Source organism: Apodemus sylvaticus, chromosome 6 (genome assembly GCF_947179515.1).
Source record: "Apodemus sylvaticus chromosome 6, mApoSyl1.1, whole genome shotgun sequence".
NCBI lineage: Eukaryota > Metazoa > Chordata > Mammalia > Rodentia > Muridae > Apodemus > Apodemus sylvaticus.
The window spans coordinates 19216098-19232070 of NC_067477.1; the positions used below are offsets into that span (position 1 = coordinate 19216098).

Genomic DNA, 15973 nt, shown 5'->3' on the forward strand with positions numbered 1-15973 from the left:
ATTTTTTCTACAAGTCACAGTTATTGTAAACATTTGAGCAATCTCCATTAATTGGGACCCATTCATATACTCAAACCCTTCTAACTGCTTGAGTTTAGTTCTAATATCTGGACGTGCCTGAATGACAGAATCAATGATGGCTGCTGGTGGGTTTTCTGGTGTCTGGGTCTGAGGCAGTGAACAAGGGGTGATCCTCACACAGGCACTCTGGAAGCCCAGTGTGTGATTCCTTGGGCCCCTTTATTATCTTTCTCACACTAGGGGTTTGCCTATCAGCTGGTTCAATCCTTATAGAAAGTTTTTGCAAAAACTGTTCAGAGCCTCCTTATCCTGGGCAGTGCGGGCCTCCCAGTCAGGTCACTCAGAAGGGAAAACCCACTCTAACTGTGCTGCGCTGTCTGGAAGTGATGCTCTGTCAGACCCTAGGGTGGTGGGTGCTCAGGGTCTGTGGGCACTCGTTCTAGGTTAGTGGGAGGGTATAAAAACCTGTCTGGATGAGACTGATGAGGGCCTGAGGATTTTTAGAAATGGTGAGTTATGAATTTTCCAATTATACTAACCACTGCTTGAAAAGGTGACATAAATCATGAAAGGGAGTGTGGGAACCTTTGCGTCTTGGGACACTGCTGTAGTGGGACTGCTTTCTTAGAGGGAAGATGAAGACTGCGTCTGTCCCAGGGAAATTCCTCCCCCAGCCCCCAGAGCTAGAGCCATTCTGCATGTGTGGAGTAGAGACAGGATGCAATGTGAAGAGATTGCCTCTTCCCCGCCCCCCTCCACTAGCATAACTAGTAAATTGTTTCTTCTCTCCAAGCATGGCCAAGGGCTGCATTGAGTCACACAGACAGGGAAATTTCATTTCCTAGGTGGGGCTGTGGGACCCATGACTCCAGTCACATATGTAGCAGGGGATGGACTTGTAGGGCATCAGTTGGAGGAGGGGGCCTTTGTCCTGTGAAGGCCCAATACCCCAGTGTAGGGGAATGCCAGGGTGGGGAGACAGGTGTGGGTGGGTGGCTGGGGGAACACCCTCACAGAAGCAGGGGGAGGGAGCATGGGATAGGAGGTTTTCAGAGCGGAAACTGGGAAAGAAGGTAACACTTGAAATTTAAATAAAGATAATATCCAATAAAACAAAGAATTTTGGATACAAAGCAAAACAAAAATAAAGTGTTTCCTTGGAGTATCACAGGAAATGTCAAAACTAGTATTCTGGTACACATGCACAAGCATACACACACACATTTATATATATGTAAATGCATATATAGAAATGCTTATTACATAAACACACTATAATACACATACATATGTATGTATACATTCATTACATACTTATATGTGTATACACTCCCTGTGTATGGATACACACATAAGTACATGATTTTGTGCAGGAAAATGAAACATAAAATGTATGGTAAGGATTATTTAATAAGTTGTATTGGACCGATGGAGTAAGACATAAAGAGCAATGTAAAAAAATATTGTATATGGGCCAAATTAAATGCCAGATGACTAAGTCAACATTAAATGATACCACCTATAAAAACTGTACAGAAAATACAAGTTTTGGTGTACCTGATAGCTAGCAGGAACAGGTTTTTTTTTTTAATTGGGAGCCAAATTATAGAGTAAAATCATTGTCAGTTTGTAAACTTATTATAAATTTGTCTGTGTTAACAACAACAACAAAACCAAAAACAAACTAAAATGACACAAGTTGGACATTGGGACACACACTGATCATTTCAGCACATATATGACTGACATCAGATGATCTCAATTCCCAAGATAGCCTGGGCTACTTTGCAAAACACTGCCTACAAATCAAAGAAAATAAAACAAAACAATGACTACAACCAAAACAGACAATGAAAACTGGTGAACCCAGAAAACGACTTCAATTTTAACAGTTTTACCTCCATGTACATGTGTGTATGAGCCACATGTGTGCCAGTGCCTGAAGGGGACAGACATGGTTGTCAGATCACCTGTAGCAGGAGTTACAGGCCTTGCTGAGAAGCCTACCACAGGTGTTGTACTGTAGAAAAGAATAGGGAAAGAAGAATTATGTTTGCAGAGACAGACAGGAGGAGAGAGAGAGACAGAGACAGAGACACTGAGAGAGGAAGATAGGGGCATCTTGTGGTGAGGATCCCAGAGGCCTCATTGGAAAAGCACCTGCAGCAGAGAGAGGCAGACCAACACTCACAATCCAAGTGGGGGATTTTGGTTGAGAGGTAGCCAGATTATCTTAGAGGAATAGAATAGATTAAGAAATGCTTAGCTAGTGAACTCTAAAGCTTATCAAATGAATCTCATAGTCTCTGTCTCACTTATTTTGGAGCTTGCCAAGACAGAGAAAAATTAGCATTTTTAAAATGCTTTTATACAATTTTATTTGATGACAAAGGCAATTGAGGTCTATGGCCCGTATAGGTCCACATATTTGAATGTTTGTTTCCCAGACAGTTTGGGAAGGATTAGGAGACAGGACCTAGTTGGAGGAGGTGCATCACTGGAGATGGGCTTTGAAGTTTCAAAAGCCCATAGCTAGCCAAGTCAGTTCCCTCTCTCTGCCTCCTTTGTGTGGAGCAGACTTAAGTTCTCGGTTGTTGCTCTCATGCCATGCCTGCCTGCATGTGTGCCTGCTTATCTGTCTACATACCTGCATGAATACTGCTTTCACACCTGCCTGCCAGATGTTTACATTCTTACCTGCCTGCCTGCTTGCATTCCTATCTGCAAGCCTGCTTGCCTGCTTTCTGCCATCTGGTCAGACAAGAGGGTCATTAGCTCATCTCTGAAACTGTAATTCCAATAAATTCTTTCTTCTATAAATTGCCTTGATAATGGTGTTTCTTCACAGAGATAGGAAAGTAAGTCATACAGAAGTTGGTGTCAGAACCTGGCTCACTGTTCTGACAGTGCTGAAGGGGCTATCATGGGAATAATGGGGAAGACTTTGAGACATTGGCCTAGGAAAGCTCTTGAGTGCTTTCAGCAGGGTAAGGATCCTTTGCAGTAGAGGCTTGGAAGACAGTAGTGCTGAGAGGAATGATAGTAAGAGCTGGGAAGGAGACCATTCTTGTGCTATTGTGGCAAAGGATGTAAGCACTTCTTCCCCTTGTTCTAAGAACATTCCTAAGGTCATAGCTGCAAAGTTTTGAACTAATATCACTGGCAGAGGAGATTTCAAGACAGCCTAATATTGATCCTGTTGCATGATTACCAGTGCACATTCTACAGTGTGTCTGCAGGGAAAAGAGCAAGCTGGTAAGCAGCATTCCACCATGGCCTCTGCATCAGCTTCACCATGAGGGTCCCACCCTAGAGGACTTCCTGTCCTGACTTCCTATGTTATGAACTAAGATGTGGAAGTACAAGCAAGGTTAACCCTTTCCTCCCCAGGTGTTTATTCATCATTATGTTTCATCACGGCAACAGGAACCCTGACCAAGACAGAAATTTACCACATTTTCTGAAGAACAAGGGTGCTAAGATACAGATTCCCTAGACAACTACATTACCAGCAACAAAAGGTGTACCACCATGGTGTCAGCAATTCAGCCCTGCTAACTTACAAAAGCCAGAATTAGAAGTCACAGTCTTAAAGGAGAGGCTGGGACGGTAAACCAGAAGATGCCCGCAGAGCAGAATGTAATGTGTAAACATGGGCAGTCTGGAGGGCAAGTATAAGGAGACCAAGGGGGAATCAATGGGGGAGGGGGAGATTTGAGGAGAATCTCAATTTAGGGGAGAAGAGAAGTCACGGAAATTTCTAGATGAGGCAATGTTTGATTAACTAAATTTCATCTGAAGTCAGAGAAGATGGTGCTAAAAGTGTCACATCTCCTCTAAATTAGGCGTCCATGAACTTGATGCCCAGAACACCCCACGTCTGTCTAAGTAGCCAGTTCAGTAAAAGCTGCTGCTTGCAGTGAAGTGTGCCCTGGGCAGTCAGAGTGGCTTGGTGGTGTTCCTCCTCAAGGGGAACCTAGATGGAGGTAACTGCTTCTGGATGTGCAAACAGTTCCCTCTGTGGGACAGTGATGACACAGTCAGGATACCTTTTTATTCCAGGAAAGAAGCTTCACCTGTGAATGACTCCTGCCTGAGTGGAATTACCTCATCAGAACATGAATAACTGTGAGAATAGCAAATGCTGCCAATTCAGAGCTGAACTCTCTGGGATGTTTTCAGCCATTCAATGTCCCTGTCTGTACCCAACCTATAATCTTGGTGAGCATTAGGCACATCCTCTAGAATATTCAAATACTTGGCCCCCAACCAACAAAACACAGAATACCTTCAGTTACCATCCCAGGCTATGCGGCTATGCATGGCAAAGGTTTCCCCATTGGCTTTAACCCTTCCACTTAATGCTCTACTAATACACAAACATCTACTATATTTGTGTGTGTGTGTGTGTGTGTGTGTGTGTGTATGATTCATCACTGTCTTTGTTTTGCTACAACAAAAACCACATCAAAACATTTACTGTGTGGGAACATGACATATTGGGTGCCCGCAGCAACTCAGCCATACACAGCTCCACCATGATCTCTCAAAATCTGTCAGGTGAAATACTGATTTTTGAGCCCACATTCTTCTTCCTGAGTTCGTGTATTCTGTGGGTATTGTCTGTTTCCGTTTTGATTTAATAGAAAACAGCTGTATTGTCTTTGTAATATTGTTCATTCTCCTCTTCTGTGTGTGTGTGTGTGTGTGTGAGAGAGAGAGAGAGAGAGAGAGAGAGAGAGAGAGAGAGAGAGAGAGACAGACAGACAGACAGACAGAAAGACCAAGAAAGAGTTAAGCAGGTGGATGGAGGACTGGTTTCAAACTTCCTCCCCCACATTCCTTTTAAACTTCCTGTTTTGCTTTCAAACCTCCCAAAGGGGCAGGCCCTGTTCCTATTGGTCCCCAGTGAGAGCCTGTCCTTCTCTTTAGATTTAAGCCACTAAGTTCTTCCTAAACTCAGCAGCTACCAGGAGGACTCAGCATGTTGGGTGAGTAGCCCCCTGGCGAGCTGGGAACAGGGATGCCTGAGCAAAGCCACCAAGAACTCCTGGCCATCCACAGAATGTAACCTTCTCTGTCTACCCATCTCTCCCTAGGAGAACTGGTGGGCGCTGCACTAGGAGGAGGTTTGTCTCTTGTTCCAGCTGGTGAGGTCGTGGGGCTTTTGATTCGGGTGCCACTCCCTGCACTTATTGGCCACTGGATTCTGGATATGCCTGGGCACAGAGCGAGGGCCAGGGCTGTGCTAACTTTCCTCCAGGGATGAGCTTAGGATTCCTGTGCAGCTGCTTCCCCGGGCCTGATATATGCTGAGCAGCAAGTAGATGGTTTGGTGAAGGCTGGGAGGGGAGCTGCTGAACACTACAGGGTTGTTTTTGCCCTCACAACCCCAGGCCCAGTGAAGGATACTGCTTCTCAACTGTCACAGCCTGGCAACACCATGGCTCTGTCACATCCTGCACTGACTTCTTTGCCTCCACCTGGCTCCCTGCCCTCCTCTATTTCTTTACCTTGTGACCCCTTTCCATGCCCCTCAGAATAGAAATACCCCAGAAACAGTCAAGGAATTCATGGTTCCATTTCCCTGACCCTACCTCACCCAGCTCCTCTCCCTACAGCCTTGGCTGTGGCAGGTGCACCCATCATCCTGGGTGTTGTGGGTTTCACTGGGTCAGGAATTGCAGCTGGGTCCATAGTAGCCAAGATGATGTCTGCTGCAGCAATTGCCAACGGGGGTGGAGTTGCAGCAGGAAGCCTGGTAGCCACACTCCAGTCAGTGGGTGTCAGGCCAGGCAACAGGACCAGAGTCCTAGCCAAGGACAGTGAATCCTTTCCTCTCCCTCCAGTCCCTCTTTCTTAAGTGGCCTATGTCTTCTAGTTCTGCCCCTACTTTCTGGTTTATTCTGAATGAGGTGGGGGTGTGGCCAGGGGTGAGGGGTGCTGGATGGCCAACTTAGGGAAGAGCCCAGCACAGGCTACTTGGGCTCTGGATCCTTCCTAAGTGAGTGTTTTCCTACACTGGGTGCCCCTCTGTCCTGCAATATAGAAAGGACATTTCTGTGAATAGCTCTCTGTCCTGTATCTCAGTTTACCTACATCTGTCTTCTCCTTCTGGTTCACTTGAAATATCTCTGGCTGGAGCAGAGCCCCAGGGTTCACAGACAAACTGGGTGGGCATCTCTGAATCCCATGCCACTGCCTGACACTGCACTGTCTCCTTCCCAGGAGCCCTTGGACTCTCCACCACAGCCAGTGCCATCACGGGGGCTGTCGGGGCAGCTGCTGTAGCTGCTGAAACCTTACTCTGAACTTAGGAGATGACACTTCTCTGAGCTCAGCCCAAAGCCTATACAGACTACCCAGGAGATGAAGTTCCAAAATGCACCTTCTGAACCCTCCCTGATGTCAAGGATGGATGAAAATAAAGTCTATGGGCTGGGGTGCCTAGCTTTGCCTGTGCTGACTGTTTGATTGGGGTTGTGGGCTGGGAGTTTCAATTCTTCAGACTTTCCCAGGCAGCCTCAGCCTGGAGATCAGAGGGAGGTGACAGGATGACCAACACAGTCAGTAGGCAGAGGGCTTTAGGTGGCCTCTGCCTTAACAGAAACAGTCTTTGTGGTATGAGGGCTTTTGAGGGGATTTATGGGCCTCATTTTATCCCTTAGTCAAGGCAGAGCAGAATGAGGTTTCTGTCATGAGACAAAGGTGAGAGGTAGCCAACACCGTGATCCCTGAGCTGTTGGTCCTTCCCCTTCAATGGCTGTGGATATCCAGGGCTATGAGCAGCCTATAGCTACCCCACTGTACTGCTGAGAGGCTGACAGAAAACCACCAGGGAATTCACTGCACTTAGCTAATACACTGGTACCCGAGGAACAAGATGGAATTAAAAAAAGGTCACCATCATCTGCAATGTCTATAAAATGGAAAGGAGGCATAAATTAGTGCCTTATATTCTAGGAACCTGGCCACACCCTCACTCAAGGCTTGCAGTCCTTACCATGTGATGCATCCTGCAGAACTGGGCAGGATCCACACTGACACCTAGAAGTCTTGTGGCAGGGGGATACATTTACTCTATCTCCATTGACCTATTCATAGGATCATACCCATCTAACTTCAGAAGTTTCCTCCTAATATCTGGGCATGCCTGAATGGCAAAAATCAATGATGCCTGCTTGTTGGTTTGAGTTGCCTGGTGTCTGAGTCTGAGGGAGTAAAGAAGGGGTGAGTCTCACACAGGTGCTCTGGGAGACTAGTGTGTGATTCCTGGGGCCCCTATATTACCTTTCTCATCCTAGGGGTTTGCCTAGAAGCTGGTTCAATCCTTGTACAAGATTCTGGCTAAACCTGTTTGGAGCCTCCTTATCCTGGCCAGTGAGGACCTTGCAGTCAGCACACACACAAGGGAAAAGCCACTCTAACTTGGCCATACTGTCTGTCAGTGATGCTCAGCCAAACCAAGGGTGGTCTGTATTTAGTATCTGTGGGCAGTCATTCTAGATCAGCTGGGTATAAAAACCAGCTGGAGGAAACTGATGAGGGCCTGAGGATTTTCAGAGAATGGTGAGTTATGAATTGACCAATTATACTGACCACTGCTTGAAAAGGTTGCATAAATCATGAAAGGGAGAGTGGGAACCTTTGAGTCTTGGGACACTGCTTGGTAGGATGGGTTTCTTAGAGTAAAGATGAAGACTGTGCCTGTCCCAGGGAAATTCCTCCCACAGCTCCCAGAGCTGGAGCCATTCTGCATGTGTGGAGTGGAGCTAGGCTGCAATGGGTAAGAGACTACCTCTTTCCCACTTACTAGCATGACTGCTAAACTGGTTCTTCTTCTCAAGCTTGGTGAAAGCTTGTGCTGGGGCATACAAAGGGTGACATGCAATATCCCTAGTGGGCCTGAAGTATAGGCAGAGGTTTTTCATTGCTTTGGGTTACCTGACTCAGACAGAGGTCTTGATCCAGGCCACCATCAACAAGCCCTGGACACACCGTGGGGAGGAGGGTATAAATGCAGACCAGCTTCAGGCTTTGAGATGAGCGGCCCAAAGCAGGATCCTGCAGAAAAACTCTGCATAGGATCTGAGCGATCCCCATCCTAGCTGGACTCTGAGAAGTCAGTGGGGTCAACTCCTCATTTAGGGAGAGGCACAAGGAGGAGGTGGCGTGCTTAGAGTTATGGATCAGTAGCAGGGCAAAGAGCAGCTTCTGTCTTCATATTTAGATTCATTACTTCTGAGCACACACCTACACCAGGTGGGAATGGGACAACATGGTGGAAGGAAGAGTCGAGCCTAACCCATCCCAAGCCCATGTTGCAGAGAGCTCAGGTCCCTACCTTTACTGTACAGACAGCACACAGGAATGGAAACAGTAAGACTGGCAAGGACTTGGTTTTATTTCATATTTCCACTTAGGCTGTCTGTGTTAGCAGATTGTCCCCTAGGGGTACTTAATCTTTCTCTGTGTTAGACAAGTTGGGTGGTGCCTCCTCTGTTGCCATGTCTTCCACCTTTGTACCCATGTCTCCCACCTCTGTTGCCATATCTGTCACCTCTGTCACTATGTCTGCTACCTCTGTACCCATGTCTCCCACCTCTGTTGCCATATCTGCTACCTCTGTCACTATGTCTGCCACCTCTGTTACCATGAGAGAAGGGTAAATACTCTCCCAGATGCCCATCACACTGGCCACAACAGCAGACCCTGCAGAGCCCACGAGGACTGTAGCTGGTGTGGAGAGTCCAGCAGCTCCTAGGAAGAAACAAACGATGACCAAAGTATGATGAAATAAAACTATGGGGTCAGAGAGGGTCAGAGTTGCCAGGATCACCCTGGATGTCTGGAGGAACAGGATCTCCACAGTACCCATGCTATTTCCCAAAGTCTTTAGGATCTGTGTTTAGCACTATTACTTTTGCAGGAGAAACTCCATAACCAAACACTAGGTAATAGTCCATTTAGATACCATCTCACTCTGCAGGGAAAAGGCTAGACCTAAGGGGAGAGTTAAGCCCAGGTAAACCATCCTACAATCCTCCTCTCCCTCCTCCACCTCCCCTGGTAAACACCAGAAAGAAGCTAAAGAAACTGAGAGAATGGGCTGTGACCTGTCCTTGCTGTGTTCCTCCTACCATGACACTTACCAACAGACTGCAGAATGGCCACCAGGCCACCAGCTGGGACTCCGCCCCCATTAGCAATTGCTGACAAGGACATCATCTTAGCTGCTACAGAGGAGGCTGTAATTCCTGTCGCAGTGAAGCCCACAGCACTCAGCACAGGTGGTACAGCAGCTACTGTCATGGCTGGGGGAAGAGGAGCTATGTCAAGTAGTCTGGGGATCGGGATCCCTCCAGCCTAATATACTCCATTAACACTGAAGGACTTCCAGGGGTCTACAGAAGGAGAGAATGGGCAGAGGGGACTGAGCCAGGGCTTCTCCTCTTCCCTGTAACTCCTCCTCAGGAGAAGCCTGGAGAGTGAAGGAAAAGGGCAAGGCAACAGGCCCCCTCTGAACTAGAGCGCTAGTAGTCAGGATTCTGGGAGCACAGGAGGAGAGGTTGGGAGTCATTGAGGGTGGAGTTCTTGCCTGGCTATGATTGGGAGCAAGACCTTCAGAAAGGCTGCTGCTGGGCTCAGTGTCTGTCTTGGCCTAATGCTGGGGTAAGAGAGCAGCCCCGAGTAAGTGTTTCTACAGGAGAACATCTTGCCTGGCCTTGGACCTAAGTGGAACCCAACTGGAGTGACTGGAGGAGGCATCTCACAGCCCTGCGGGGTCCTCACTGAGCATGTCAGAAGCCATCAAGCATATTGTGCCTGCTGAGTGTTTAGGCCTGGGTCTTGTCTACCTAGGCATTTTAAGCTGTTACTAATGTTGCAAGAAAAATTTCTCCTATGCTGTGATTACTGTTACAAGGGAACTTTCTCCAAGTTGTGATTACTGTTACAAGGGAACTTTCTCCTATGCTGTGATTACTGTTACAAGGGAACACTCTAACAGTAATATGTAACAGTGTAACAGATTACTGTTACTTTCTTCTATGGTGTTACTACTGTTAGGAGGAAGCTTACTCATACCCAATTTTTGCATATTCGGTAATGTTCTGTGCTTTGGTGTTCTTAGAAACCATTCACAATAGATGTCAGTTAGTACTGCTTTGTAGATGTAGCCTCAATAAGCTTCAGTCCAAACCAATATATACTTCCTGTATATGCCTATGAGCTTTTATGGTTTTTGCCAATACAAGTTGTCTCTGGAATAGACCCCAACATAAAAGGAGTATCTACACCAATATAAGAAGCCATTTGAAATAAGATTTCCCCCTTGAATGTGAGTAAAATAAAGTTTAAGTCCCAAGACCCCCCTGAGAATTGAAATCCTACTGTCAGAAAGAGTCATGAACATGCGTTACTAAGGATGGCAGACTAAGACATGAATGCTAGACAAGGCAAGTCCCTTACCACACTTCATTACCAATACCCAATGGGAAAGGGATAAATGTACAACAAACACATGTTCCTAGGGAAGTCTCCTAACCCTAAATCCTGATTGGTAAAATAACTTGGAACAGATGTTTGTGTATTTCAGACTTGAGAGCTCTGTACAATTCTGTCTCAGGGTATCAGCCAGCTCCTGAGTCTGGCCTGAGGCCATGATCAATCAGTCCTGGGATGAATGCTCAACACACTAGCCTTCTCTGAGTGAGATCAGTGTCCAAGTGGTATGTGAAGCGACTCCGGGACCCCAACACAACTCTAGTACATTCCAAGTGCTCTACTCCTTCCTAGAGCCCCCTTGGTAAATACTCAATGGGAGAAACAGTCCCATTTTTTCTTTCAAGGTAATAAATAGGAGCTCAAAAGAATTCAAATCATGTACCAGGTCACAAGGTAACTGCTCTCAAAGGAGGACTTGAGTACTGAGGGAGATATGGCCTCTCCTGCCTCTACACTACTACATTCCTTCCTTCTTTCTAATTCCTTCTTTCAAGCAGTTCCCTCATTTCATCACCACCTTTGCCCCACTACCTCTGGGAAAGCCTACTGGGACCAGATTGGGGGTGTCCTGGGTCAATGCTTACAGGGAGAGGCAGGAGGGGACCTGCACCCATTGCATAAAATCACTTACCTCCCCCAAGCACAGCAGCAGCAGCCTTGGCTAGAAAGGAAAAAAAATCCTATGAGAATGGTCACTATCCCTGACCCCATTGAGCTCACAGGAAGGAATGAGGCCTGTGTGACTTCCCTAAGAGGGAGACCCCAGTACATATCTCTGGAGAACTCAAAACACTTCAGGTAGAATTTGCTTTGTCCTTTCTTTATCTGTCTACTGGCTGCTTTGCCCGCCGTGGAGAAGAAAAGTCTGAAATTACTTTTCTTCTCCCTGTCCCAAAAAGCAGGCTCCTTTAAATCAAAACAAAAGACAAACAAAAGCCAGAGGCTCGGGGTACAGATTGGTAATAGGGTGACTGCCCTGGCTCCTATGAAAAAAGAAAAAAGACCAGTAGGCGAGTAGGTGTCGCTAGAAAATGTGTGTAGCCTCTCTGTGAGCACAGGGTACTGGCTCTATAATTTAGAGCTGTGGACTTGACTGACTGTAGGGATAAGCCACCACTGTGACAGGCTGTAGGGCAGCGGGCAGGTACTCATGTTGCCTTGGAAACTCAAAGGCTACCCCCAGTGACACATCTTCTCCAATAAGGCCACACTCCCTAATCCTTCCTAAGCAGGCCCACCAATGAGGGACCAAGCATTCAAACAGACAAGCTTTGATTTGCATTCTCAGTCAAACCACACTAGCTAACATGATGGGTTCCTTCCCACAAGATAGGAGTACTAGTTGATTCAAAGTAGGGTCAGTGTTTGCCAGTGCAGGTTGTCAGACACACTCCTTGGCCCCACACCAGGCAGTAACTCTCCAGAGCAGGGATGGGGGCTTCATGGCAGGGTCTGCTTGCAGCCAGGCAGAGGACCAGATCCAGTGATACAAACATTTTATCTGACTGCTATGTGAGATCCATGAGTGAATGAACTGAGGGGACATGTCATTGTTTACTCCTTCAAGAAGTTTTCTTAGATTCCCCTGAGCAAAACTCCTTAACTAGACACCAACATTCCACATTGAGTCATATTAAGGACATATGGGCTCAGTTCCCAACAGTGTGAGCCATTGAGGATCCTGATCCCCTGCAGCCACTGGGGCCAGATTGAATTTTCTGAAGCTCGAAGGGCCAGCAGTCCAAAGGAAACCTGGAGAAATTAGCCAGGTCTCCAGTGGCCTCGGGGTAAAAGGTAGGGGAATGGAATCCAGGCTGGACCAAATCAGGTGCTGAGTGGCCAGACGATAGAAGGCATTTTCTGCTCACTGGTACTGACTGGCAAGCAGGAGAGGTTACCTGTCTGTCTGGTAACTGATTGCACATGACCCATGAGACAATAAGGTCGTCCCCTAATGATGGGTGTTATCTGCCAGTTTGCCAGCATGCTAGACTCCACTGATGGCCAGTCAAATTTTTCAGAAAGATTGTCTTAAGCTTAAGGTCAATTATCCTGGGCTACTTCCATAGTGCTCTCTGAGCTAGCCTGGGCTATAGAGTGAGCCCCAATTATGTATGGGAGAGGGCTTGGGAGAATGTTACCTTCCTCTGAGGCCATTAAAAAAACTCAAGAAACTAACCAATGTAAATAGGCTAGCAATTAAGATGTAAAGGCGTGCAATACAATTCTGCTCACTAACATCCTACCGATCTTATGTTCCCTCCTCTTGCGGATTCCCTATCGTTCTGAATCCCTGAGGAGCACAAAGGAATGTGAGAGTTGGCTTGTAGAGAGGTGGCATGATAGATCTCCATGTCTATTGGGCTCCCAAGCAGGAGTGTCATGCAGGGCTAGTTACCTCCAATGGGGGAAACAGCCAAGGCAGAGGCGGGGAACCCCGATAAAACGGTGCCAACCTTCAGTGCTCCCAATGCAGATCCCAGTGCAGATGCTCCAGAGCCCAGGGCAGTCTGGGCTAACACGCTGAGCCCTAGAGGGTGAAACCACAGATCAGAGAGGGGTCAGAAACCCACCCTTCATGGAAGGGACTCAAACCCTCATGAAGAGATTGCTGTGGGGCTGACAGTGTCTGCCCTGTGATACAGAAAGGAAAAGAAGCTACACAAAGATTCTGTATAGATTTAGAAGCCTAGTCTTTCTTCTTTTTTTTCTCCCCTAGGGACAATGGAGGTTTTTTAAGAGCCTTGTTCTCAGTGTGGGGGTGGGGGTGGGGGGTGGGGTGGGGGGTGGGGGGGTGAGGTGAGGGTGGGGGAGAACCAATATGATGACCTGATGTTATCCATTGAGAATGTTATCCATTGCCTCTTCAGTGAGGCAAATAATAAAGAAAATCTCCACAGCAGGTTGGAAATTTGGGGCAGAGAGAGATTTGTGCAAAGGAAATTAATGAATAAAAACAGAGAGGCCTTTGAAGCTGGAGGAAGGAGAGAACTTTAAGTCAATACCATGGCCTGTACAGGCAGCAGGACCAACAATTCCACAAGAAGTGTACTCTAGGGGTGAGTCCGTGAGAGCAGGTGGGAGGACCTGCCAGGAGCCATTCTCACAGAGATCTCAAACCCCACTCCTCTCAGCCATTTCTAGCCTGCTTTCTCTAGGCTGCTTTTAGAAGGAAATGTACTAGTTTAAAGATTAGCCAAGTAAGCTAGATGGTCAGTACATACAGAGCTCACCTGAGTGGCCTCGAACAAATGAGGCTCACCAGTGGTTAGGTTACCATAGCAACACCTTTCTACCTTACCTCCTCATAATCAAATTATGATGCCAAGTTCCTACAGCATCTGCCAACTCCTCCCTGAGATTCTGAGAACAATTCTGAGAAACTGTTCCTGAGAAATGATACTAGCCCCCTAAGATTGTTCTCTGAATACAATGACTTTCCCCCCTTCACCCCTTCCCACACCTGCTTGCTTGCCTTGTGTAAAAAAATAAAATTTGACAGCTTGATCAGACTCTGTCTTGCTGTCCATCTCTCGTGTCTCTTGTCTCTCACCTTTCCCTAGGTAGTTCCAGGGACCCTGTTGACTGTCCTGCTGGTCGAGACAAGGGCCCAGCTCCAGAGACCAGGGACTGAAATCTCAGAGGAGGACCCTGGGAAGCATGCAGGTCTGAGGTTTTAGGGACTCAGACCCAGCCACATCCACTGGTCCTGCCTCCCTCGGGGCTTTCTCACAGTTGAGGCTGTGTTGGATGTGAGCCAGTGGGCAGCTCTGAGGTCAGGCTGCTGCATGCTCTGAAAAGGTCCCTCTCCCAGCCCCTCTCCACTCTTCCTCGGGCACTCACCCTGTGATCCAGCTAGAATGCTTCCAGAGACTGCCCCTCCAGCTTTGACCATGGCTGCTGAAGATGCTATTTTGGAGGCAATGGAAGCCACCAGTGTCCCTGTGCCAGACAACACCATGAGGAACAGTCAAGTTTCCCAACCAAACCTATGAAATGAATTGGAGTTTTGATGAGATTGGAGACCAAGAGCTGGATTCCACCAACCAACCTGAAAACACTGAATGGCTCCGGGCTAGAGAGAGAGGCCACTCAGAGTCGCTGGGCACTGTGGGCTAGGCCCTAGCAATGGGATCCCAGATCCTCCTTCTGGTTGGGAATAAGGAGCCATTTCATACAGGGCAAGTCATTTGCTCCAGGGCAGAAGGCGCCATAGCAAAGATATTAGGCACCAAACCGGCATGGTCCAGCTGCTTTCAAGGGGCAAGCTCTGATACTCTTAAAACTTGAAGCTCACTTCTCCTACCCTCTAGCCTGCAGGGACTAGTGGGCCTGGGGTCCCATCCTTCTAGGAACACACCTACAGTTTGGTTTCAGACCCAAGGACAAGCAGACCTGACCTCCAGGTTCCAGACCTGGCCTCCAGGTTCTCCCAGCATCCCTCAGTCCCTCCCTGACATACCCTCCCCCAAATCCTGAGCTGCCCAGCCCAGAAGTCAGGCTGCCCTTCACCTAGGCCTCTTCCCTATATTATCCAGACACTCAGGTGTCTAACTGCCTCTTTCTGGACTTCTGATCTCTAGTGGTGCATGCACATTTCTCTCTGTCTCATCCTCCTACCCCCATAGTAAGGTCCCTGAACTTGGTCCTTGGGATCAGTGATCTTGACTGAGAACTGCTTCCCAATAAATCTTCCTATATATAATTAGTCTGGCTTGAATTATCTCATTGCATCAGCTCAGGAAAAATATCTTATTGCCTTCAAAGATAGGTGCCTCTGTGAGAACTAGAGGACTTCTGAGAGAGCCAGTACATTGGCCTCCCCTCAGTGTCCGAGGACTTCTGCCTCTTAGGCCTAGGGGCATCTGAATAGGGTCTCTGTCCTGGCCCTACCCACTGAAGCCTTCCTGAAGATCCCAATTGACACTCCCCCCACCCCCACTACCAGCTGGATCTCGCATTCGTTTCTGGAAAATCTAGTTCTTTTCAGAGTGGAAAATTCTACTGTGGTTGAAGAAGACATACCCAGTAATGTAAACTAGAGGATGAGACAGGTTTCCGTTTCCTCCAGGCCTGACAAATCCACTCTAGTTGAAGATACACCCAGTGACGGTAGACAGCCACTGAGATAGGTTTCGATTTCCCCAGCTCTCTCCAGGCTTGACAAGTCTTCTCTCCCTTAAGATACACCCAGTGACTGAAGACAGCCAATGAGATAGGTTTCCATTTCCCCAGGCCTGACTAGTCTACTCTCTTTGAAGATACACACCTGACAGAAGACAGCCAATGAGATAGGTTTCGATTTCCCCAGCTCTCTCCAGGCCTGACAAATCTACTCAGATTGAAAATACATTCAGTGATGGAAGGCAGCCAAAGAGAGAGTTTTCCTTTCCCCCTGCTGTTTCTAAATCTGTTTGGGCTGGAATGAATGACCTATTCTTTTACT

At 47.4% G+C, this 15973-nt stretch overlaps 1 protein-coding gene and 1 long non-coding RNA gene across 3 annotated transcripts; one reads left to right on the top strand and one right to left on the bottom strand.

Annotated features, from left to right (window-relative positions):
• Positions 1-4899: 4899 nt before the first annotated feature.
• LOC127686996 (uncharacterized) lies at positions 4900-6471 on the top strand. Its single transcript, XR_007978308.1, has 3 exons — positions 4900-5012; positions 5121-5150; positions 6250-6471. It is a non-coding gene; the product is annotated as an uncharacterized LOC127686996 (long non-coding RNA).
• A 1933-nt stretch (positions 6472-8404) lies between these two features.
• Positions 8405-15722, bottom strand: LOC127686994 (interferon alpha-inducible protein 27-like protein 2B). 2 transcript variants are annotated; one of them, XM_052185170.1, is made up of 6 exons: positions 15553-15720; positions 14371-14516; positions 12926-13057; positions 11159-11188; positions 9174-9335; positions 8405-8781 (listed from the first exon to the last, which is right to left on the bottom strand). In XM_052185170.1, exons 2-6 carry the CDS (start codon positions 14486-14488, stop codon positions 8480-8482), a joined length of 744 nt encoding a protein of 247 aa, XP_052041130.1. In that variant the 5' UTR covers positions 14489-14516; positions 15553-15720; the 3' UTR covers positions 8405-8479. The 2 variants fall into 2 exon arrangements, with proteins under 2 accessions (XP_052041130.1, XP_052041131.1); XM_052185171.1 differs by lacking the exon at positions 11159-11188 and having other exon boundaries at positions 15553-15722.
• Positions 15723-15973: the final 251 nt, after the last annotated feature.

Coding starts and splice junctions, on each gene's coding strand:
- LOC127686994 (XM_052185170.1), bottom strand. CDS start 14,488: ATGGTGTTGTCTGGCACAGGGACACTGGTGGCTTCCATTGCCTCCAAA. Junction 13,058..14,370: donor CATTCTAGCTGGATCACAGG/GTGAGTGCCCGA, acceptor TTCACCCTCTAG/GGCTCAGCGTGTTAGCCCAG. Junction 11,189..12,925: donor GGCTGTTTCCCCCATTGGAG/GTAACTAGCCCT, acceptor TTTCCTTTCTAG/CCAAGGCTGCTGCTGCTGTG.